Source organism: Panthera pardus, unplaced genomic scaffold, assembly GCF_024362965.1.
Source record: "Panthera pardus isolate Hobbes unplaced genomic scaffold, ASM2436296v1 HiC_scaffold_13, whole genome shotgun sequence".
In the NCBI taxonomy this organism is placed as follows: domain Eukaryota; kingdom Metazoa; phylum Chordata; class Mammalia; order Carnivora; family Felidae; genus Panthera; species Panthera pardus.
Window position 1 is genome coordinate 121810720 of NW_026526688.1, and position 23481 is coordinate 121834200.

The window sequence follows — 23481 nt, forward strand, 5'->3', positions numbered from 1 at the left end:
AAGAGAAGAGACATTGGCTAGCTCATCGCTGTCATCCAGGGAGGTGACAATGTCATTCAAGCACAGAATGTGGGCTCAGATCATTTAATTGAATTGAGTATCTCCTTTGTCTCTCTTCTCTTCTGGAACTTCCTACCCATCGTGGGCTGGGAATATTGATAATGAAGCATGTAAAGAAGTACACTTTAATAATTTAATAAGGCCAGGAGTGAGATCCCAAGGGTCTGGCTTTAGTGCCTGGACTTTGTGACACCCATTTGGATGCTCAGGGGCATTTTACCCTTTCTCTTTGGAGATTCAACCTAGAAGAACAGTGACATCCTGAAACGCTGAATTCCCAATAGAGGGAGTTTACTTTCTAGAAAATTCTAGCTGTTCTGTCTGATTTATCTTGTGAAGGGAGAGTTCAATGAGGAGACCTCCATTTTAAAATCTAAAGACAGGACTTCTTGAGAACTTTTACAGTAACACCACACAAACAGATACGATCTCTGCAGCCTTAATGCAGAGAGATTTCATCCCTGTCTCTCAGTCTATCTCTGGTTAAGAATGTAGGCTTCTGCAGGTTGAAATCCCAACTTTGCCAAGTGTTGACGTGTATGTAGGCAATGTTTTCAAGCCCTCTGGTACCATTTTTCTTCCTTTGTGTGATGGAGGTGGTAACAGTTTCTAGGTCAGTGGGTTGCTGTGGACATAGGGCTGTTTATTAAGACAGGTGCTGGGCTCGCCTCTCGTGAAGCCCAGGTGTCAAAATCAGCCTCTTGAGGACATTTCTGATGCTTTAGGGTAAAGGCCCAGTTTTTCTAGGAAACCCCCTACACCTCTTGCATAATACTTGCTCCTTTTATTAAATATCCCCATGAGTTGTCTCATCTGGTCCCTTCTGACAGGACTGTGATGTCTCCATCTCCCTAAACTTACAACCTGTTAGAGGCACAAATGCTATCCTCTTCCTGACTTGTTTGTATTTAAAAGCCTCAGCACTGTGCCTGCAGACATGAATACATACAAGAACTCACAGACGCAGTGTCAGGAGAGAGAAACACAGATGGGACATTGCAGACACTTCCTCATTCTTGTCTTTTGAAAAAGTCCCTCTTCTCCCATGCAGTAGGCTGGGCTTTCTGTTTACTTTCCTAGCAATACAGCTTCGAGCTCAAAACTCTGGAACAGCACTTTCATTCATAAAGCAGACCCATATCAAGGAAATCGAGCAACACCAACTTCTGCATCTCAATCCTGTCCCGAGTCTCAAAGAATGTCCGACATTTGATTTGTGTCTCATTCTCTCCACCTACCTGTTTTCAGATCTGGGAAAAGACTGTATGCTTTTGGCCCCAAGCAGAAAGATTCCTAACAGACACAAATGAGTGAAGTGGAAGGGACAGAAGACGTAGATGGCAGCGTGCTAAAGATCATCAATCGAAGTGAGCATTTGGGTGGGAGTTGGGAGCCCACGCTCGCCCAAGAAGTACTTTGAGAGGAAGACCTGCTTTCTTACCCCAAGTCCTGGAGCAGCTCTGCTTCTCCGTCTGATCGGCTCCACAGATCTGAAGGATCCTGGGCGCTCATCTTCCCTTCTAGAGATTCTGCTCTGCCCATTCGCGCTCCTCACGTCTCCTGAGCCCCTGCCAGGTGCTATGGGAAGGCAGAGAGAGATGAGTTCCAACTGCTTCTCACTGTCTCCTCCTCTGAGGGAGAAGCCTGCTGTGGTTGAGCCTCCAACCAGCAAGGAAGTGAAACTTGGTTACCCCTCCCACTGACACTCACCACCCTAGCCCTGAGGCACGGGCAGGAGTGTTCTGTCAGCCAGGAAGTATGCAAACTTAGGTAGCTACCTCTGAGGACACCCACACATGCAGTTTCTGTCAAAGGGAATAAAGATAAAGTCATGCCAGCTGGGATTGGCCTATCGATCCTAACTTTTTTCGTGAAGTCAAGCATAGTTTCTTCTTGGTGCTATTAACCTTGTACAAGAGGGTGCAAGCACCCCCACCTTCTGTCTCACACACACCCACACAAACACAAGGGACTCCAGGGAAGCTTCTATCTCGGGAACCCCTCACAGCGGGTAAAGACATCAGAGTCAAACCACTAGATTTCATCCTGAAGTCCGGTTTTTAGCATCTTCTCAATATTTCTGCCTCAATCACCCAAGCTTTCCAACGCGCCCATGACTGTTTTCTCTGAGAAGGAAGGGTTGGATGAGAAGATAGGAAAAGTTGTAGAGGCCAGCCTGGTGCCCAACTAACGGGCATGGTGGGAACTCCCGCTTCCTTCACTGGGCTTCCTCTCAGCTGGTATTGCTTTGTGTCCCAGTTCATGAGAGAATCCCGTGTGCCTGAAAGTGCCAAAGGGAAACTACTATAACTCTGAATCCTTGGGAATCGGACAAAGTGCAGTAATAAATGGACCAAGAACATGTATTGTTTCCTGCCTTCTCTCTCTATGTACCTGCAGGAGAGAATGTTCTTCTGGATTCTCTCCCTTCTCTCTCTCTCTCTCTCTCTCTCTCTCTCTCTCTCACACACACACACACACACACACACACACCTGACTCACTCAGGAGTCACCGGGGTGCTTTATTACTTGTTTCTCCCAATGTGGTCTGAAGACCAGCAACACTCACGTCACCAGGGGCTTGTTGCCGTGCAGAATTTCCGTTCCATCCTTCTGAACCAGCATGTGCATTTAAATAAGATCCCCAAGGTGACTCCCGTGCCCCTGGAAGTTTGAGGAGACTGCCGTATAGGATACCAAGACAGCAGAGCTGTTCCTAAAGGGAAGGATCTGCCCGTGGCATCATTTCATCTCTCCTTAAAGTTCTTCCCTACTACCTCCGTCTGTCAGTGATTTGCAAGGCCCGGGCTTACTCTGAGTGCGTGGGAGAAATTCCTGCCTGTCTAAAGACAGCCTGGGGGAGACGAAGCTCTGCTAACGCACAGCATACTGATTGCACGTGAACATTTAAAATTCTTTTCGCTACAGCTTGCCCAGAGGGGAGCACTGGGTCCACTTGCAGCAGATGCCAGTCCTGGCCTGGGAGGTGACGCACGTACACACGGCAGAGATAAGGGGCAGCTGGGCAGAGATTTCCTGTTCTCTTTCTACAGCTTTTTGTTCAGTGTTTCAGCAGCTATTTTGTTCCCATTTCAGCAAATTTTGTTTTGCTTTGTTTTTTACTTAACCTCCCCCCCCCCTTTTTTTTTTCAGGAAAGTAGCAAAAATTTACTAAGATCACCCTCTTCCCTTTCAATCTTCCTGCCCTTCTCCTTTTCTCATTCTGCTATCCCATCTGTGACCCTCTCCTTTTTTTTTTTTTTTTAACGTTTATTTATATTTGAGACAGAGAAAGAGCGTGAACAGGGGAGGGTCAGAGAGAGGAGACACAGAATCTGAAGCAGGCTCCAGGCTCCGAGCTGCCAGCACAGAGCTGGACGTGGGGCTCGAACTCACGGACCGCGAGACCTGAGCCAATGTCAAGCCACCCAGGCGCCCCTGTGATCCTCTCGTTTTTTAAAAAATATTTCTTTAATATTTACTTATTTATTTTGAGAGAGAAAGTGAGCGCGAGCACGAGCGGGGGAGGGGCAGAGTAAAAGGAGAGAGATAATCTCAAATGGTCTCCATGCTCAGCAAGGAGCCCAATGTGGGGTTCAGTCTCACGCACCATGAGATCATGCCCTGAGCAAAAATCAAGAGTCCACACTTAACCGACAGAGCCACCCAGGGGCTCCTGTGACCCTGTCCTTTGAAGTCGTTGTTTCTGTCACTTATTCCATTTTCCCCAGGCTCCCACCCTTCCCCACTGGCCCCCTGCTCCACTCTCCACACATTCAGGATTACAGTGGCACCAGTTGCTAGAGCATTACCAGATGGTTTCAACAAAATTCTGGGTATTCATAACAAATATTTCATAATATATTTTAAGTTCGATTTTTTAGGTATTATATATTCATTTTTAAATTAAAGAAACTGCAGTTCTTGCCTCATATCACATAATTTACTTTTTACTTATTTTTTATTTATTTATTTATTTATTTTCTTAAATTTACATCCAAGTTAGTTAGCATATAGTGCAACAATGACTTCGGGAGTAGATTCCTTAGTGCCCCTTACCCACTTAGCCCACCCCCCCTCCCACAACCCCTCCCGTAACCCTCTGTCTGTTCTCCATATTTATGAGTCTCTTCTGTTTTGTCCCCCTCCCTGTTTTTATATTATTTTTGCTTCCCTTCCCTTATGTTCATCTGTTTTGTATCTTAAATTTCTCACATGAGTGAAGTCATATGATATTTGTCTTTCTCTGACTGACTCATTTTGCTTAGCATAATACCCTTGAGGTCCATCCACATAGCTGCAAATGACTTTTTACTTATTTCAATGGTGCTGGTTCAAGGCACTGAATTCTTTCCATACAGGTTTTGAACACAGAAATGGATACAAACTATCAAGTTGTTTTAACAATTCTAGAACATCTTATGCTTTGTTGGAAAAAATTTTATTTATCAAGACATTTTGAGCCTTTGGGGCACCTTGGTGCCTCAGTCAGTTGAGCGCCTGTCTGACTTTGGCTCAGGTAATGATCTCACAGTATGTGAGTTCGAGCCCCACATCTGGCTCAGTGCTGTCAGTGCAGATCCTGCTTCAAATCCTCTGTCCCCCTTTCTCTCCCCCTTCCCGCTCACACTCTCTTTCTCTCAAAAATAAGTAAACACTTAAAAAAAAAAAAGAAATCTTGGGCTTTTATTGGAATGACTATCATATCCAAATCATTGAGAGCTATTGTGTCCAGAGTTGAATTTCCTTATTAGGAGAATGGGCTTCTAACATTTGAGACTCCTCTAAAAAATCCTTTTTGATCTTTTCCTAATGTATTTCTGAAGCTTAACTATCACAATATCTGCTTTTCACCTGGTTACCTGGAAATGGCAATTCTATTTATTCTCTTCACAGAAAGAACCATCTTTCAGCTTCCTTGGTTAACTGTGTGTTATTAAATAAGCATGATCTCCTCCTCTCCATCGTTTATGTTGGTGGGAAATAAAGGATACATTCTGGAAAGGTAAACCATGGCTTGGGATTATCACGTACTGAGGTTACCATAACTTGGGGTAGAGGAAGCCTAACTTTGTTTTCCACTGTCTGCTCTCCCAACCCATGAAAAAGAAAAAGAATCATGATTTCATAGTAAATTAGGGCACAGAAACAGCAGAGAAAGAAAGAACTGACCATGTTTTTTAGCTGCAGGCCAGCTCTCCAAAGGAAAGCTCCAAAGGAAAGGCTTCCATCTCTCCTCTTAATTCTGTGGTGGGCTCCGAGCTGCCATATTGCTTTTAAAAATATGCCAATTTAGGGGCGCCTGGGTGGCTCAGTTGGTTAAGCATCCAACTCTACTTTTGGCTCAGGTCATGAACTAAGGGTCGTGGGTTTGAGCCCCACATTGGGCTCTGTGCTGACAGTGTAGAGCCTGCTTGGATTCTCTCTCTCTCTCTCTCTCTCTCTCTCTCTCTCTCTCTCCATCCCTCCCCCAATCATGCACTCTCTTTCTCTCTCAAAATACATAAATACACTAAAAAAATGCCAGTTTAGTTTGGCTTGAAGCCACCACCTCTGTGTTTTCTGCCACAATTATATGATCACTTAATCCAGTATCAAAGGCTAAGGTAACTGGGTTGTCTTGAATTGAGACTTTATTTCATTTTTGTCTCATCTCCATAAGCAGTCCTAGCTTCTTTGTTGAATAAGGAGGCTGTCTGGATATGGGTATAACTCACCAACTTCAGGGTGTAAAATTTACTTCAACCTTCCCAAACTTTCCCTGTTCCTCTTTCTTATTTACCCTCTTCTCTATCATTTTCTCACTTTTCATTTTCAGTAGTTAATCTTGAACTCCATTCCCAACCTTCTTTATCTAATGTGAAATATTTGTTCCTTTCACCAAGCCAGTGATGTGGTTTAATTCCTTCATATCATCTTCCAGTGTTTGAAAATTCTGTAGAAGTAGTACAGCAGTGCAGTTGACAAAACCCATCTCAGGGAAGGTGGAGAATCAAGAGTCCCCTGCAGTGGTGGGAAATCCTTGTCTCACACTGCCATATGTCATTCAGGATAAGCTCCATTCTTTCAGAACTTCTCAAGGGCAGTATGTGCCCCTCACCCACTGTAATCCACAGTACAGCAAAAGTCACAGGCTCCATCAAGGCCATAGGAAGAGCATGCCAAGGATCAAGTTGATGGGTGCTGTGGACTTTATCTCCATTCCTACCCATATTTTCAGCTGCTGTGTTATTAGAGCAGGGACAGGGTATCCCCCAGATTATACACCATACACATTTGGCACTTTACTCACTCTCTTCAACCTAGCTTTCCGATCCTTTTTGCTTCTCCTTGAACCTGCTCATTTTTGCCTCAGGGCCTTATACAAGTTTTTCCCTTTTCCTGATTTTCTCTCCCTCTAGATCTCATGTGGTTTCCTCCTGCACTTCACTCAGGTGTTTTGTTCAAAGGTCACCTTCTCAGAAGGAGCTTCCTTAGCCGCCATATTCAAATGCTTCTCCTCCTGCCCCTGGCCTGTCCTTCCAATTTCCATACTCTGCCATATTGTTTGTCAAAACACTTAATGTTGGTTGTTAATATACTGAAGTACTTCCATCCGAGTTTATAAGTAGCCACTGCCCTGAACCCCTGATTGTCCTCCAGTCCTCTTGGCCACCCCTGTTCCCAGATGCCTGAGACCTTCCCACCACCCAACAAATGAAGGGCACCCCTGGGACTCTGTTCTAGCACAATTTAGCAATACAATTTAGCAATTTTTAGTAAATTTAAAGAATTGAGTGCCTGTCATCACAATTCAATTTTGGCATGTTTTCAACACCCCAAAAGATTCCTTGTATTCATTTGCAATCTATATATTTTGGATACCACTTCTGTTTAGCTCTACCTGATTGATTACATAGAATTTTTGCTTACTTCTGTGACAAATCAATTATATGATCTATAAAGTTATATGTTATATATATTTCTATCTCTTACCCAACACTTTTTTTCTCTTTTTCAAATTTTTATTTAAATTCTAGTTAGTTAGCTTACAGGGAAATATTGGTTTCAGGAGTAGAATTCAGTGATTCATCACTTACATACAACACCCAGTGCTCATCACAAGTGACTTCCTTAATATCTGTCATCCATCTAGCCCATCCCCACCCACCTCCCTCCATCAACCCTCAGTTTGTTCTCTATTCATTAAGAGTCTCCGATGGTTGGTTTCCCTCTCTTTTTTCTCTCCCCCCCTTTATATTCGTCTGTTTTGTTTCTTAAATTCCACATAGGAGTAAAATCATATGGTATTTGTCTTTCTCTGACCGACTTACTTCATTTAGTGTAATACACTCTAGCTCCATCCATGTTGTTGCAAATGGCAAGATTTCATTCTTTTTGATGGCCGAGTAATACTCCATTGTGTGTGTGTGTGTGTGTGTGTGTGTGCACGCGCGTGTGTGTGTGTGTATATATATATATATATACCACATCTTCTTTATCCATTCATCCGTCAATGGATATTTGGGCTCTTCCCATAGTTTGGCTATTGTTGACAATGCTTTATAAACATAGGGGTGCACATACCTCTTCGAATCTTTATTTTTGTATCCTTTGGGTAAGTATCTAGTAGTGCAATTGCTGGGTCGTAGGGTAGTTCTATTTTTAACTTTTTGAGGACCCTCTATATTGTTTTCAGAGTAGCTGCACCAGTTTGCATTCCCACTGACAGTGCAAGAGGGTTCCCCTTTCTCCACTTCCTTGTCAACATCTGTTGTTTCTTGTGTTGTTAATTTTAGCCATTCTGAGAGGTATGAGGTCGTATCTCATTGTGGTTTTGATTGCATTTCCCTGATGATGAACGAGCATCTTTTCATGTGTCTGTTAGGCATCTGAATGTTTTCTTTGGAAAATATCTATTCGTGTCTTCTGCCCATTCCTTAATTGGATTGTTTTTGGGTGCTTAGTTTGATAAGTTTTTTATAGATTTTGGCTACTAACCCTTTACCAGATATGTCATTTGCAAATGTCTTCTCCCATTTCATGGGCTGCCTTTTAGTTCTGTTGATTGTTTCCTTCATGGTGCAGACACTTTTAATCTTGATGAGGTCCCAATAGTTCATTTTTGTTTTTGTTTCCTTTGTTTCTGGTGATGGGTCTAGTAAGAAGCTATGGCTAAGGTCACTGAGGTTGCTGCCTGTGTTCTCCTCTAGGATTTTGATGGTTTCCTGTTTCACATTTAGGTCTTTCATCCACTTTGAATTTATTTTTGTGCATGGTGCAAGAAAGTATCTCTTACCCAACACGATCTCCTGTAATGTGATCCTGTCACTCTCCCTGGTCTACCTCAAGCACAATTTTTTCTCACTCCAAGAACATCATAAAAACGATGATGTCATAAATCCATTAAAGGCAGCTATATAAAGTCCCCTACTGAGGAGAGCAGTAGTGGGATCAAAAGCCAGCCCTTTCCTGCTTCTGTGCACATTACTGAACTGCCTCCACAGAGCCAGGGGAGCATGGGGGAGCCATGTACACTGTATAGGGCAGCTTCATGGAGGACATGGCTAAATGGTCTTTGCGATAGATAGAGCAAGAGATAGAGCAAGAGAACAGGAGGGGACTTGGTCTTCAGCACACATGAGGTGGTTTCTGGGAACTCCCAGAAATAACAGGAAGCTGTGAGTGATAAAGGGCTGAGGTCCTGCTTCTTCTAAGAGGAGCCTAAGCAAAGTGAGTGGAAGTCAAGGAACATTCACCTGGGATACTGAGGTACCCTTCCTCTTTGTCTACCATGTATTCTGTGCCCAAGCCCATCTCTGGGATTTAATCAGTTCTGCATATATACAGGAAGCCAGGCTCACGGGTTCATTGGTGACATTTGCCAACAGGCAATGTTGAAACAACTGAAGCTTTGCCCTGGAATAAGAAATACAATCACCTCAGTGGTTATAGAAGATCAGCTTTCTTCCTGATGGCAGTAGGTTATATTAGTCTTTTTCAGAGGATGAAATAACTAATATATTATAACTGGATCAAGATTTAGAAATACTCGAGAGGCTCCTAAAATTCTAGAAAGAGAAAGATGCGACCAACAAGAGGAAGCTTAACCAGGTTGCATTAAAATAATAATACTAATAATGGGTCGCCGGGCTTCATTGTTCCCAGAGTGGCGGCGTCTTTGTCTTCCTCTCTGCACTGTGTCCATGGCCTTCTGAAAGCGCTGCACAGCGACTCCTACGTGGAGCTGAGCCAGTACCGGGACCCGCCAGTACCGGTGACGTTGAAGAACAGGAAAACTTCCGAGGTGACAATGAAGAACAGGAAAAATTACCGAAGAAGAGCTGTAGGTTGTATGTTGGCAGTCTTTCCTTTTACTCAACTGAAGAACAAATCTGTGAACTTTTCAGCAAAAGTGACATGAAGAAAACCACTATGGGCCTGGATAAGCTGAAGAAGACAGCATGTGGGTTCTGCTTTGTGGAATACTATTCAAGAGCAGAGGCAGAAATGCCATGAGGTATATGAACGGAACTCATCAGGACGAGCGGATCATTCCCAAAGACTGGGATGCAGGCTTTAAGAAGGGCAGGCAGTATGGCTCTGGTTGTTCTGGGGGCCAGGTACCAGATGAGTAATGGCAGGACTGGGGCGCTGGGAGAGCAGGCTATGGAAAACTGACCCCGAAGCAGTGAGTGGTGAGAGCCCCGTCGTAGAAACGCACTCCCATGGCCCGCTGAATTTGGCACGCGTTTCCCAAGGTCTGCACACCTGCTCTCTTGTACCATGCTTTGATCAAGGTCTTCACTGAGCTGGAAGTCTTTTCCTGATTTTCCTTTGAAAACTACTAAAGGACAGAATTCAAAAGAATGCCTTGAATTCTGTAGTGTTAGAATCTTGGCGCTCTGTCAGGTTACCAGGTCAGAATTTATGTTTCACGGCAACAGATTTTATCTAAGATGTTGATCTGTCAGCCCAAAACATCACACTTCTTTTAGGAAGGTGGAATTTTTTTTTTAAATGGGTAGTAGTTTCATGGTCTACCTTGGGGCCTGGAATTATTACTTAAAATTTTTTAAGTTTGTAAGAGATAAAATGTAATAAATGGGGCTTCACTACGTTGTACAGCTTTGCCCTAAATTAATCAGAAGTGTGACAACTGAAAAAAAATTATGTATATATAAATTACAATGAGTTTCCATAATCACTTTCTTTTAGATATCATGAATGTTATGTTAATTAGGCAGAGCAGTTTTCATCATTCTTGCTATTTTTTTTAATATATCAGAAAGTTGGGGCTCAGAAACAACAAAGGGCATGCTCCAGGAACGTGGATTCTAGGACACAGCTCCAGAAACAGAATTTGTGTGTATTGTCAGTCTGTGTCCAGGTGAGAAAAAAAGACAACATTCTGGATATTTCATCCAGGAAGGGATATAATGCAGGGAACTGGCTACAAAGAAGTTGGAAGAATAAGAGGAGATCATGAAGCTGTGACTTCCTTTGATCCGGGCACACAAGTCTGCATTGCTGAGCATGGGAGGGAGACTGCCACTGCTGGTCTCCAGGACCCTGGGGGACACACCTCTGTTGATGCAGCTGAAAACTGGCTTTATTGCTTCTGAGGCTCGCAAATGCCACCACCGCTGCTGGCTGTACTGCCTAAAGCAGAAAGCTAAAAAACAAAAAAAAGATTTCTTCCTTTCTCTAGTCTCCCAAGAGACAGATTCTTTCTAAAAGACAGCTGGCAAGGGAATCAATGAGATGCAGTTTGTGGGCTCCCAGCTCCTGTGATAAAAGGGGAGCAGAGGTCAGGAATGGGAGAGACGCATGCTATTCTCGTTCTGTGTTCTTTCCTCTGTAGCTTGCTTTCTCCTGTGTTAGTTAGGGTATGCTAAATTACTACTTCCAGTGGACTCAACATTTAATACTTCGGCGCATAGGAAGTTTAGTTCTTATTCACGTAACTGTCCAGTGAGGGTATTCAAGTCAGCGGGGGCAACCCCCCTCCCCCACCTCATAGTCATTTACATACCAGGACATCAGTCGTTGTGCTGTCTTTAACACATGGATTTCAAAGTTGTTCTCAGTTTCCCAAATCCGGTCAACATGGAGGAACAGTTGAGGGAGGTTTTTAGGGGTTGGACCAATAACAGATACATATAACCTCTCCTGTTCCACTGAAGGTGACTTATCCTGTGGCTCTACCCAGCTGCAGCAGAGCCTGGAATTGAAATCTAGCTGTGTGCCAAATAGAGGAGAGTGCTTTTTTTTTGTTGTTTTTTTGGTTTTTTGGTTTTGCTTTTTGCTTTGCTAGTGTATCTGCCACACCGCTCATGAATGTAAAGATCTGCTTTTAGGGTCTTCAGATCAATCCTTTGAGCACAGAATAAAGAGACCTGGCTTGAGAAAAGTCATTTAAAAAAAGATTGGGAGTTTCAGTAGCTTTCTTACTTGTTGTGAAACATCCATGAAATCGTGCAGGAAAGTAGATAGATAGATAGATAGGTAGATGATAGACAGATGATAAAGAATTAAGGATGCTTTAAGCAACACTAACAGAGACAGCACCATGGTCAGTGGAGGTCAAAGTCCTGCCCCATCCTCCTGGTGAAACCACAGCTTGATTCCTGTGTTCTTTTCTGTCCACCACTCCAGTGGACTCCAATAAACTAAAATGTGACCAAATAGGATGATGAAACAGTTGGTCCGTCTGGGAAGAAAAACACAGAGGAGACTGTGATGGTTATCTGTAAGGATATAGAGGGCCGTAGAAAGGAAAGGATGCCTTTTTAGTGTGTGTGTGCCTCCAAAAGGCAGCACTTGGTTGGTGGGGTCAAGGTTACATGGCAGCAGAAAAACTTTTCAGTATGAGACTTGCCCAGGCAGGCAAACTTATAAAAAATTGTGCTTCTTTGTGCATTTTTTAATAAAAAATAAGTTCCAAAGCCTGGCTATCTGTACAAGCAAAGGGCTTGAAGAGGAATTCATAAATGAGAAAATGCAAATGCAAAATCCTACTTGTAATCAAAGGAGTATAAGTTGTATTAGCAATGGGATACATTTTTGCTTATCAAATTCGCAAAAAAAATGAAAATAAACAAACAGCCCCCTCTCTCTCTAACCCAACCACCTGATAATGCTGGCTGTCAGTGAGATCTAGTGTGATCAGCGTTTTCATGCACTGCTGTTGGTATGCAAACTAGCCATTTAGCAGTATAATTTCTAAGATTTTCGTAAGAAGTGCTTAATCTTTGATCCAGTAATTCCATTTCCAGGAATATTAACCACTATACTTAGACAAATGCAATAATAGTATGGTAATCTTTACCATGACATTATCTTATAAGAGTGACAGGCAGGAAACAGCTTAAATGCGTAACACTAACAGAATAGTTAAAAAATGTTTGGCACAGCCCTCTATGGTGAATTATTATGCAGCCTTTAAAAATGTGATTGACAGTCTTTAGTATGGATATACAAATGATCTGAATCATGTAAAGAAAAAATTGATAAGAGAGGGACAGACGGGAAACACGCTTTGGTAGGCTGGAAGCAGCTCTGGATAATGAAATTATGGACAAATTTTGAAATGCTTGTTTATATTGTTTTTATACCTTTTAAGTTATAAAATATCACTTTGATAGTTAGGAGATATAAAGAAGATTTATTAGAAAAAAAGAGTATGCTGTAAGTCATGTAATATTACATCAGAGGCTAGATCCTGTAGAAAGCATGGGAGTTGGTGGGGTGGGGCAGGGTGGAGAAGTGAAGGCTGTCTGCTCCTGCCTGGATGAGTATTTTATCATTGCCATTGTTTGGAACCGCTGGTCGCTGGTGATAATAAAAACAGACTGACTTCTCCTCAAGTTGATTCTTTTTTTTTTTTTCTTCAATTTTATTGGCTATTCTTGGGGTTAGATTGCTCCCAGCCCTTTCTCTCCCTTGCCTCTGTAGCTACTAGTGAAGGGATTCTTATATGGGGAGGAAATGACTTGTAAGCTTCCTTTTAACTTGGAGAAACTGTGACTTTTTTGGAAACAATGATGCAGGATTGCTGAAGCTTTTCTGCACATGCGGAGTACATGTTATACTTTGTGTTGAAGTTGGGGGATCATGTACGTTTAACAAAACACCTCTTATCACAGTGAATCAACAGTGTTTGTACATTATTTCAAATAATTTTAAGAAAGCACATGGATATGTGGTTCAAGAAGAGTGCTTTGTTTTACATGTTTCCTAATTTCCTAGAACTGCAGTATGGCTTTCTTATCAAGTAATTCAAACAGATTAAGTGATATTATGTGCCCTTCCGCAAAGCCTTCACGTCAGCACTCATTTTACCATTTTAAGACACTGTATCTTAAAAATATGCAAACATCTGCATTTGAGGTTAAGTGTGACAGGTGCTGTTTGTGCCAGCAAAGGGAGGCACCATCTGTATGGAAAGGTCATGCTTAATCGTCTTGGCACTGATTTCTGAATAATGAAAGCATGGACTGAAATGAAACCTCGAACACACCAGCTTTTGTTTTTAAGTTTGCAAAAATAGCTGCTAACTCAACAAAATGAAACTATGTCGGGTTACACACTTTTGAACCTTGTGGGCTTTATTCAAATCCTTTATGCCTTCTTTGCCAACTTCATTTGAAAAGACTGCTTTACTAACCCACAGGTGCAAATGGCAAGCAGCAAAAATTGCTTGACCAACTCAGTTGAGCTATTTCAGAGACACTCCAGTTTCCCAGAAGGCTCCAGGATAGAATCAGGTTATGAAAATTGGGTCAGTCTTGAAATCGCCCACAATCATGTGGGGTGGGAGGGCTGGAACAGGGTGAATGGAGCCACTCAGCTAAAGTTTAAAAATGTTTTGGTCCACAGTGGGGTAGAAATTAAGAAACAGGCGAAGTCTTGGAACTTTTCGTGGAGATCATCTTAGAGACAATCTATTCCAGCTCTTCTGTTTAACAGGTTGAACAAATGAGTTGGAAAATAATAAAATATTTGCCTAAGGTACCACAGCTGGTCAGTGTTGGAGCTGAGTGAATCCGATTTAGCCCCACTGTTCTTTCCCTTACTGATGCCAAAGATACAAAAATCAGCAAAACTCAGTGCTTTTTTTAAATCACAAAGTGTTTTCTAAGATAGAATTAAATTGATAGGAAACTTTAACCTCAAATATATATTATTTGTCCATTTGGAGCCTGAGTGAAATAAGGATAAACTCCCGGAGAGTGAAAACCATGATTTACATGTCCTTGTATAACTGTCTTTGAAACTATGTTAACAAGTATATATTTCTTCAAATAGCTTTAGAAGCGATGAAAGTTGACATGGTGGAAAATAAAACTCTACTGCAGTCACCTGGTGACTAAACCAAATTTACAAAATTTAGTTTGTAAATTAGCTCTGCAGTCAGGGCACCTGTTATATAGCCCTCTCCCCTACTTCCAGGAGGCACGGCTTCTGTGATGAGGATATACTGCCACTAGGTGGCAGTCATACCGCATTGGTTTGGGGGCTCTGACTTCTCTGGAGTAGAGATTAAATCCATTGCTTTTCTTCCTCCTTTCTATAAAAGTTTAGCTCTTTATTAAAAAAGCAGAATTTAAGCAATATTACCCAACACCACATTTACAGAAGATACATTAAACACGAAACCATTAAATGATTTAGATATAATTCGTTATCTGTCTCATCAAGTTTTAAGCAGTTCAATTCTTAATTCAGCTAGCTGTCCTTTCCTTTAAAGATTTGAGACCTCACCAAAAGGATTTGAATGAGTAAAATGTAATTTGAATCTAAAACTTCCAATTTTATGCCTAAAAAAAAAATGATTCTTTTGTTCCTGCAATATTTGAAGCACTTATTTTTCCCACCCATTTAGTAAATATAAATCTTCAAAGGATTTTATTTTTTCATTTAAAATAAGGAATGTAGGTACTATTAAAATGCTAAAGTAGCATCTTTTCTTTTTTTTTAAATATATGAAACTTATTGTCAAATTGGTTTCCATACAACACCCAATGCTCATCCCAAAAGGTGCCCTCTTCAATACCCATCACCCATCCTCCCCTCCCTCCCACCCCCCATCAGCCCTCAGTTTGTTCTCATTTTTTAAGAGTCTCTTATTAAAGTAGCATCTTTTCATTGTAATGGTGACTAGGAACAGTGAGACAGCTTTAGGTCCTCTGTCTCACAGTGAAAGCAGCTTGAGAGTGGCTCCCTGTTTACGGGGAACATGATTTGGCCACAGCAACAATTTTGAGGTAGGTTAAGTTTGTCACTGCTCCTTCCATGCGCACAGGTCTGAGGTTCTTCTGTTAATCATATAAAGATGGAGTCTTTGGTATTTCAAACATTTTAATGATAGTAAAGAGAAGTTTCCCTTAAAATGTAAGTGTGTTTTGTTGTGTTTTGCGGTCTGTATAAAAGGGACTATTACCAAGGTTAATTTTTTCCAGAAGGTTAAGTAGAAAGATGAAGCAGGAGGAAGGGCAGAATTATGAGGAATGAGGAGAGAGTTTTAGGGGAAAAAAATGGAGTCAGAGAAACTAAAAAAGAGGAACCTGACTACGCTGGTAAATAAATAGGCGACTCTTAAAGCCACAATATGCCTGAAGCAAAAAGGATGAACCTACCTCTGAAGGGAATTTAAGAATCCAAAGGCTATGGGGGCGTCTGGGTGGCTCAGTCAGTTAGGCATCTGACTTCGGCTCAGGTCATGATCTCATGGTTCGTGGGTCCCAGCCCTGCATCGGGCTCTGTGCTGATAGCTTGGAACCTGGAGCCTGCTTCGGATTCTGTGTCTCCCTCTCTCTTTGCCCCTCCCCTGCTCATGCTTTGTCTCTCTCTGCCTCAAAAATAAAATAAATGTAAACATTAAAAAAAAAAAGAATCCAAAGGCTATGGAGGGGCAGAAAGTAATGACTCTGGAGGATAGGATAGGGAACTTGGAGTTAGCACCCTGGAGCAGGGATTCTCCAGTGTTGCCCATGGTGCACCAGGACAAAGTCTCAACTGAGCTCAGGGCCAAGGAATCTGCATCTTTGACTGTCATCCCAAGTGATTCTCATGGCCTCCAAAGGTTGAGGACTATTGGAGATGGTGGCAGAGCCAGCAGACCACGAGTGGTGTGGTGATAGATTTTCAGGCTTCTAGATGAATAAGTGCTTTAAGCCTGAATGAAGAAAACCAAGCATTTAGTGACCTAACTAGATATACATGTTTGTAGCAGTCAACACCCCTGCATAAAAGAAGGCTCAGTCATTCCTTTGAAGCATCTGTGTACATTGGCAGGCACTGGGCTGGGTAGGTAGAACGAGGAGAACTTCCAGAAACAGGAAAGGTGACTTTTCATGCTCGTATGGTAGCAGCTAAGTAAACTCAAGTTCTCTTGTCCTTGTGTCTCTCAGCTACAGCTCAGCAGAGGCTCAGCTTTGCAGATGTCAGGACTTGGTGGCTCCCAGTGTAGACCCTTTAAGTGTGCTCCACAGACAAAATCTTCTTGGGGGTTATAGGTTCCTCAATATCACTGGTGACTCTGGGAGGGAATTAGAACTTAGGGCTCAGGGGTGCCTGGTTGGCTCAGTCGGTTGAGTGTCCGACTTCGGCTCTGGTCAGGATCTTGCAGTTTGTGAGTTCGAGCCCCGTGTCGGGCTCTGTGCTGACAGCTCAGAGCCTGGAGCCTGTTTCAGATTCTGTGTCTCCCTCTCTCTGCCCCTTCCCCGCTCATGCTCTGTCTCTCTCTGTCTCTCAAAAATGAATAAACGTTAAAAAAAATTTAAAAAAAGGGTTCAGACACATACGTGTCTGACAGACAAGGGGCAGAGGGCGAAGGGATGGAAGCTGGATTTCAGAGAGCGGCAAAGGGGGTCCTCAGGGCTAAGTGCAGGCAGGCAGCAGTGGCTTTTCCTGACTTCAACTCAAACTAATCTCCCTAACCTTCCACAACCTTTCTGTCCTGGCAGGAAAGGACACAGTTACACTCACTGGCAGAATTGTTTCCGAGTCCCTACTGGGAGCACTCATGTGTTTAATGTAAAAAGTAATTGTTCGAACCTCCCTCATCCCATATTCTGTGGGAAATCAATGATGTCCCCAAGGTTTCTAGAATTTTGGGGACTTACACATCCATAGTTACTGTTCTCAACTTCTTGTTTCCCCTGAAATCTAGGTCACTTAGCCAGCTGGTGTGGTGTGCCTTCAAAGGTGAGGTAATATCTCAACTCACCACATCACCTGACCACAAGCTAGACACGGTCTCTGAAGCTCAGCTCTCTTGCCAAGAAGTCAGAGACAGCAGATTTTGCTAAAGTCTTGCTTGGAGAAATGGAGGGAGGCTAGCGTTAGAGCACAGCTCAGAAAGAAACTTCACACGAAACAGCAGACTGTGTGCTGAATTTCTTCTCCCATATCTCTACAGAGCATTACCTGGGGATCCACTTTGCTCTCTGGCCACTACCTCCAACCGTCTTGCATGGGACCCCCTCTTTTCCCATCCTTTCCGTTCCTGCCCCCCTCTTCAGAAAAGAGGTGGCCATTCTAAGGGAAATGTTCTCACCTGAGATAGAGATAAATATTAGAACCTAGTAAGCAGATGGCAAAGAACTCCAGGTAACAGCAGACCAGAGTGCAGCTGCTGTGGGCCGTGGAGGTCTGAAAGATGTCCTCTTCTTCTGAGGATGGTTGGACACGATGTCTGTAGCAGGGTGAGCATATGTGAGCTACTCCCTTCCTCTTCTGGGAATGTCTAGACGGACACAAGAAGGGGGATGACTGAGACCTAGTCACTGACAGGTGGAGTGTATTGATCCAGCGGGAGTAGGAATAAACTAGTGAAGTGACTTGGCCTAGGACTGACAGAATGATGGGCCCCGGAGACATTCCGGTGAATCTATCAAGGAATAGAACGGGGTACAGCTTCTTGCGTCCTCGTATCCTCTTTCAACATCCAGAAATGATCCATTGTCTTTCTAATGTGCAAACCAAAATTAAATAAATCTACATTAAGATCTGAGTCAGTGCTTCTTAAACTTTAATGTGCACGTACATCATCTGGGGACCTTGTTAAAATGCAGATTCTGATTCGGTAGGTCTAGGGTAGGGGCTGGAGTCTTCATTTATAACAAGTAGGATGTCAGTAGGTGATGTTGATGCTGCTGGTCCATTGGCCGCACTTTGAGAAGCAAAGGTATAAACAACTTGATGTTTCCACTAACTTTCTCCTTGCCCTCGCTTTTGCAAATAATGACAAAAAACAGACACTTGGAGGGGAAGAGACAATTCTTAGCCCACAAGGCTAGACGTGCATGGTGGATTGTAGACTGTGTGGTAAAGCGGGTGGGAGGGGGGTAAAGTAGCTATCCTGAGACTCCTCAATGGATATCCTTAACAAGAACATTTACTTTATCCTCATTGGACCAGCCTAGGAACAAAACATATAAATACCCTACTCCAAAGCCTCTCCTTCTTTTTTTTTTAATTTTTTTAAATGTTTATTTATTTTTGACAGAGAGAGAGAGACAGAGAATGAGCAAGGGAGGGGCAGAGAGAGAGGGAGACACAGAATCCGAAGCAGGCTCCAGGCTCTGAGCTGTCAGCACAGAGGCCGATGTGGGGCTCGACTCACAGACCAGGAGATCATGACCTAAGCCGAAGTCCGACGCTCAACCGACTGAGCCACTCAGGCGCCCCAGCAAAGCCTCTCCTTCTAAGGGCCTTGACCTCAAGTTCTCTCCTCATTGCCACTCCCTGACCAGTCAGTGACTCTGTCTTATGTAGTGGCACACCATGGCTTTAGCAGGGAGTTTTTAGATTCCACACTTGACCTTTCAGCTATAGAATGAAAGGCTTGCACCATTTTGGGGGGACTCCTTGGTTCCTCTAAGTCAGCTTGGAAAGGCAGCCAACTTCACCATATTTAAGAGTGCTATGTTGCCCTCCTTTAACCAGGCCCCCCTCTAAGAGCCCAGTAAGATACAACAATGTATTGCAGCAAACCTTTGTCTCAGGGTTATTTGTTGTAGCATTAGCTGCTGCGGCAGCTGCACCCAGCACCACAGTGACATGCACGTTTAATCCCCACCAGCCTGTCAGTCCCCCATCCAGTTCTCCTTTTATACAACGCTTTGCACAGCAACTCCCCAAAGAGTTATAATTAGAATTTTCAAAGCACATAAACAAAATTCAAGCCTCATAAGTCTATCTGCCCAGCCTCAGGGAAACTAAAAGTTGCAGAGAGAAACCTCTTTTTAAAAAAGAGTTTGTAGGAAGAAAAAACAAAGGAGTAGTCTTGGATGGAGACAAAATCAGTTAAACAGAGAAGGAGCTAACCAGTGGCCCAAAAAAACAAAACAAAACAAAATGAAAACCCCAAAACACCTGTTTATCCATTGAAGATTATAGTTAAATACAGAAATTTGGGTGGAGAGAGTGGCTTTCATGAGATGGGAAACTCAGCTTGTAGGTTGTGTCTTTGGAGAAATCCCTCAGCAGTAAATCGTTCTACACGCATCTAACAGTTAATCACTAAGAGTTCATTGAACTCTAGCTAGTTTTAAGACTGGGGGGGGGCGCAGGGAATGAGAGAGGTGCCCATATGGTCCCTGTTTTTGAGGAAGGGGAAAACACATAGGAAAATATGGAAGACCACTACTGGTGAATGCCTTAATAAGCAGCCAGTTTGGAATAGCTGGGCTACCATAGTGGAATGCCGCCTTCATGTACAAACCTTCTAACAAGGAAGCAAATTGATATGACTTTAAATTGAGAGTCAAAGAAAAAAAATTGGAGACATCTGAAATGCCAGTTAAGAAGAATCTTCCCTCTCTGTTTCTGGTAGTGATAACATACGCTAATCTATGTGAGTTATCCCATGGAAACAATGCCATTTGCAAAACCAACCCTGTCCCCAATACTCTTTATCAAATGCCAAATCATGTTTTACAAAAGTATTTTACTTATTTATTTTTAAAGATTTAATTTTTAAGTAATTTCTACACCCAACGTGGGGCTCGAACTCACAACCCTAGGATCAAGAGTCGCATGCTCTACCGATTGAGCCAGCTAGGAGCTCTTCCAGAAGTGTTTTGGATGCAATAAAAGCAACTATGGTTGCCTGATTGTTCCGGATGATCACTTCAATGCTAAGCAAGATCCTCTAAGTGTGTACTGAGGATATCCTGTGTCGGGTCCTTTGATGACTATCCTGCACCATTCCCTCATCTGTTCTCACAGCCTTTGTTGGAAGGCCTGGTGTTATTATTTCTGAGGTAGAAACAAATAACCTGAGGTCTGTGCATGGACGCGACAGTAAGAAATGAAACCTCAATTCAACTGCCAGACGTACGTTGTTCCAAAACCCTTGCTAACACCCAGTCTCTTCTACCACCCCTACTGCACCCGGGAAGGTGGGGTTCCCTGGAGAGTGAAGGGACCTTGCTGGCCCATATGTTGGTCTCACTACTCCCACCACGGGACTAGCACCTCTGGGCAGCGCACAGACAACTCTGAAGGGGAGGCAGACAAAGCAGTGGCCTTATCCTCAGACCCGGGCAGCGAGGAACCACACTTGGACAGACACATTTCTCAGGCTTTCACAAAACAAAAAATAATATGGTACAGAACAAATTAAACAGGGGTCTGTAAGAAATTTTGTCTTGAAAAGAAGAAAGATCAACTTTCAGGATCATCCCTTAGCAACTCATGGGCTACACCTCTGATTTCCCAAGAAGGAACACCTCTTCTTTCTAGTCCTCACCACAGCCTCTTTTCATCCTTAACTTAAAAATGATAATACAGTCAACATTTGGAGCTAGACTCATTAAGGATTTATTTTTAGGAGAGATTAAAAGAGATTAAAAGAACTACGTAACACACCTGTGGCAATTAAGGATGCCAGAGTGGTCTTGTGTAAGCCCCTAAAGCGGGCACCCTGAGCGCTGGCTGTCTTCCAGTTTGGGTGACTATATTTAGCCCTCCTAAAATTTCTCCCCTGCAACTGAGCCCGAGGCCACATTTTCATTTCCTGACTTTGCATGTGGGATGACCCATTTCTTTGGAGGCCATACCTTATGAAACTGGCTCTGTCATTGCTCTGTAGGGATTTTCAGAGTGCAAGTCATTCAATCCTTGAGACTCAGCCCGACCATCTATAGGACGGAGTGATTCGTGGACACCTGCCATGAAAAATATCTCGTTACTGGAAATGACTCTGGAAGTCTGGAGCACTACATGTCATCAGTGTCTTCCAGCCATAGAGGATGGGAAATAACATGTGCACATGGTATTTTTCCACCGAGCGTAGGACCCGGTGGAGCTGTCAGATTTAGACAAGGTTTAGCATGAGAGGCCATGGGTTGGGAATGAGCCAGCGGGAGGCCTGGGGCAGAGAGAACCTAACTTGAGATGGTGCCCAAGGCTCTGAGAAAGAGTCTGTACTTTCTATTCCTACTGCCATACTGACTCTGCATCATGAGAATTTGCATCGTGGCCAACTGTAATTACCTAAAATCATTCAAATTAGCGGCAAGAAGGCATTTTTACAAAGAACGCTATTGTTTGTTTTCCCCTTGCTTGGAAAGTTTTTACCTTGAAAACATTTGGTTTTAGGACCAAAAACAGAGGTGAAACTCGGTCTTGCTAAAACATCTTCTTTGTTATATATTTGCTCATTTCTTTTGTGAGAGAAACAGTCACACATACACACACAAAACCATGTCAGCTTTGTGGAAACCACCTAAAAATCAGAGAGTCACAGTGAATTTCCTAAGCATATTTTTCCTTCCAGATGATGCTTTCCCCTTCCTCAAACTGTAAGGTGATGATATAGTACAAGAATCAAGATCTATTTTTGGATGAAGATTGTCTTTTAAGTGGCAAATTTATGCAAGTTTTCTTCTGTTAGTAGAGGCAAACCTCAAACACACGCACACACACACACATGTGTGTGTGTGTGTGTGTGTGTGTGTATCCACAAACTCACAATTGCTCATGAACCCTAGGCTATGAATACTCTTTGGCAGGTAACAAGTCTCAAAAACTGTCAGTTGGGTCAACACACTGTTGAAGTATAACTATGAATGAACATATCAAAATTTCCTGGGCCACAACATTTGCTTTATATATATTTTTTGCCATTCATGAATGTATTTTTGAAAATTATGTCTCACAAGTGCTTTAGAGCATAAAAGCAAACGTTTTGATCTAAATTACTCAAGATGATCTAGATGCTAGGCAAGATCACTTGAACATATTAATTCCAATGATCTGAATCTTTTTAAAGTTTTCAATCACGAAAGACGTTAATAATTATTCTGGAAGTACATGAGGACATTAGTTTTACTTTCAGAGTAATTGGAAACTCTGCAGCACATTTTCCACCTAACAGTTTCACTGTCGGTTAGTCACGAAAAAGCTTTTTGGACAAAGGCCTGGCTGCCTCCTCTGTTCCTGAGGCAAGGCAGGCTGCCCAGTACAGAGGTGTGCTCTTGAGGTGCCGCCTCTTTGTAGCTCCCGAGATCACAAATGAAGTCCTTTCTCCTCAGAGTCTTTGGGAAAGATGATGCTCTAGGATTGGATTCAGGAAGGCATAAGCCATTGTAATAGACCAAAAGCAATTGCTTATGTAAATAAGGGACTTAATAGATAAAATTAAAATAAATCATCCTCATTCTGTACCATCAGACGAAAGACCTGGTCTCCCCCTCAAAAGACAAGGTTCTTGGGGCACCTGAGTGGCTCAGTTGGCTGAGCATCCGACTTCAGCTCAGGTCATGATCTCACAGCTCGTGAGTTCGAGCCCTGCGCCAGGCTCTGCGCTGACAGCTCAGAGCCTGGAGCCTGCTTCAGATTCTGTGTCTCCCTCTCTCTCTCTGCCCCTCCCCCACTCATACTATGTCTCTCTCTGTCTCTCAAAAATAAATAAACATTAAAAAAAAGAAAAATTTAAAAGAAAGGTTCTGGCCTTCATAGCTCTGTTACAAGATTTCCCCTAATGTTTATTTCAATGCCGATGAAGTTTTCTAGAAGAGATTCAATCTCTGAGAGAATTTTCTATCTTGTCTTCAACGTGGAAGACTCAATAGAACTGAAACTTATGTTTCTCCAATAGTTAACTGACAAAGAAACAAATGAAAAAAAACAAACAAAAGATTACCCTAAATGTTCACAAATATCTGAAACAGCAGTCATCACCTCTGTCAACTGCTATGAGAGAACACCAAGTGAGCATTCCTAATTACAGTGAGGCGATCTCTACATTAATGACCACCAGGCAGCTGAACATCAAATGTGTCCCCAGTCTCTTTCATCATGAACTGGTTCCTGTTTCCTTTCTCATTTGAAAGTATCTCTATTCTTGCAGCTACTGCATTTGAAGTCAGATCCTTTGTCAGTCTTAATCTACTCAAACTGATTGTGTTCTGGGAAGATCTAAAAGGT

At 42.7% G+C, this 23481-nt stretch overlaps 1 protein-coding gene, 1 long non-coding RNA gene and 1 pseudogene across 2 annotated transcripts in view; 1 reads left to right on the top strand and 2 right to left on the bottom strand.

Annotated features, from left to right (window-relative positions):
• The window catches only part of DAPP1 (dual adaptor of phosphotyrosine and 3-phosphoinositides 1), a 52572-nt gene extending 50837 nt beyond the window's left edge, over positions 1 to 1735 (bottom strand). The window contains exon 1 of the mRNA XM_019415725.2: positions 1502 to 1735. Coding sequence (XP_019271270.1) covers positions 1502 to 1602 — 101 coding nt within the window. The 5' untranslated portion in view covers positions 1603 to 1735. The remainder of the gene's footprint in view (positions 1 to 1501) is intronic.
• Positions 1736 to 2173: 438 nt separating this feature from the next.
• LOC128776456 (nuclear cap-binding protein subunit 2-like) lies at positions 2174 to 9734 on the top strand (annotated as a pseudogene).
• An 11305-nt stretch (positions 9735 to 21039) lies between these two features.
• Positions 21040 to 23481, bottom strand: part of LOC109246847 (uncharacterized) — a 33888-nt gene continuing 31446 nt past the window's right edge. The window contains exon 3 of the long non-coding RNA XR_002071474.2: positions 21040 to 21218. This is a non-coding gene — a long non-coding RNA (uncharacterized LOC109246847). The remainder of the gene's footprint in view (positions 21219 to 23481) is intronic.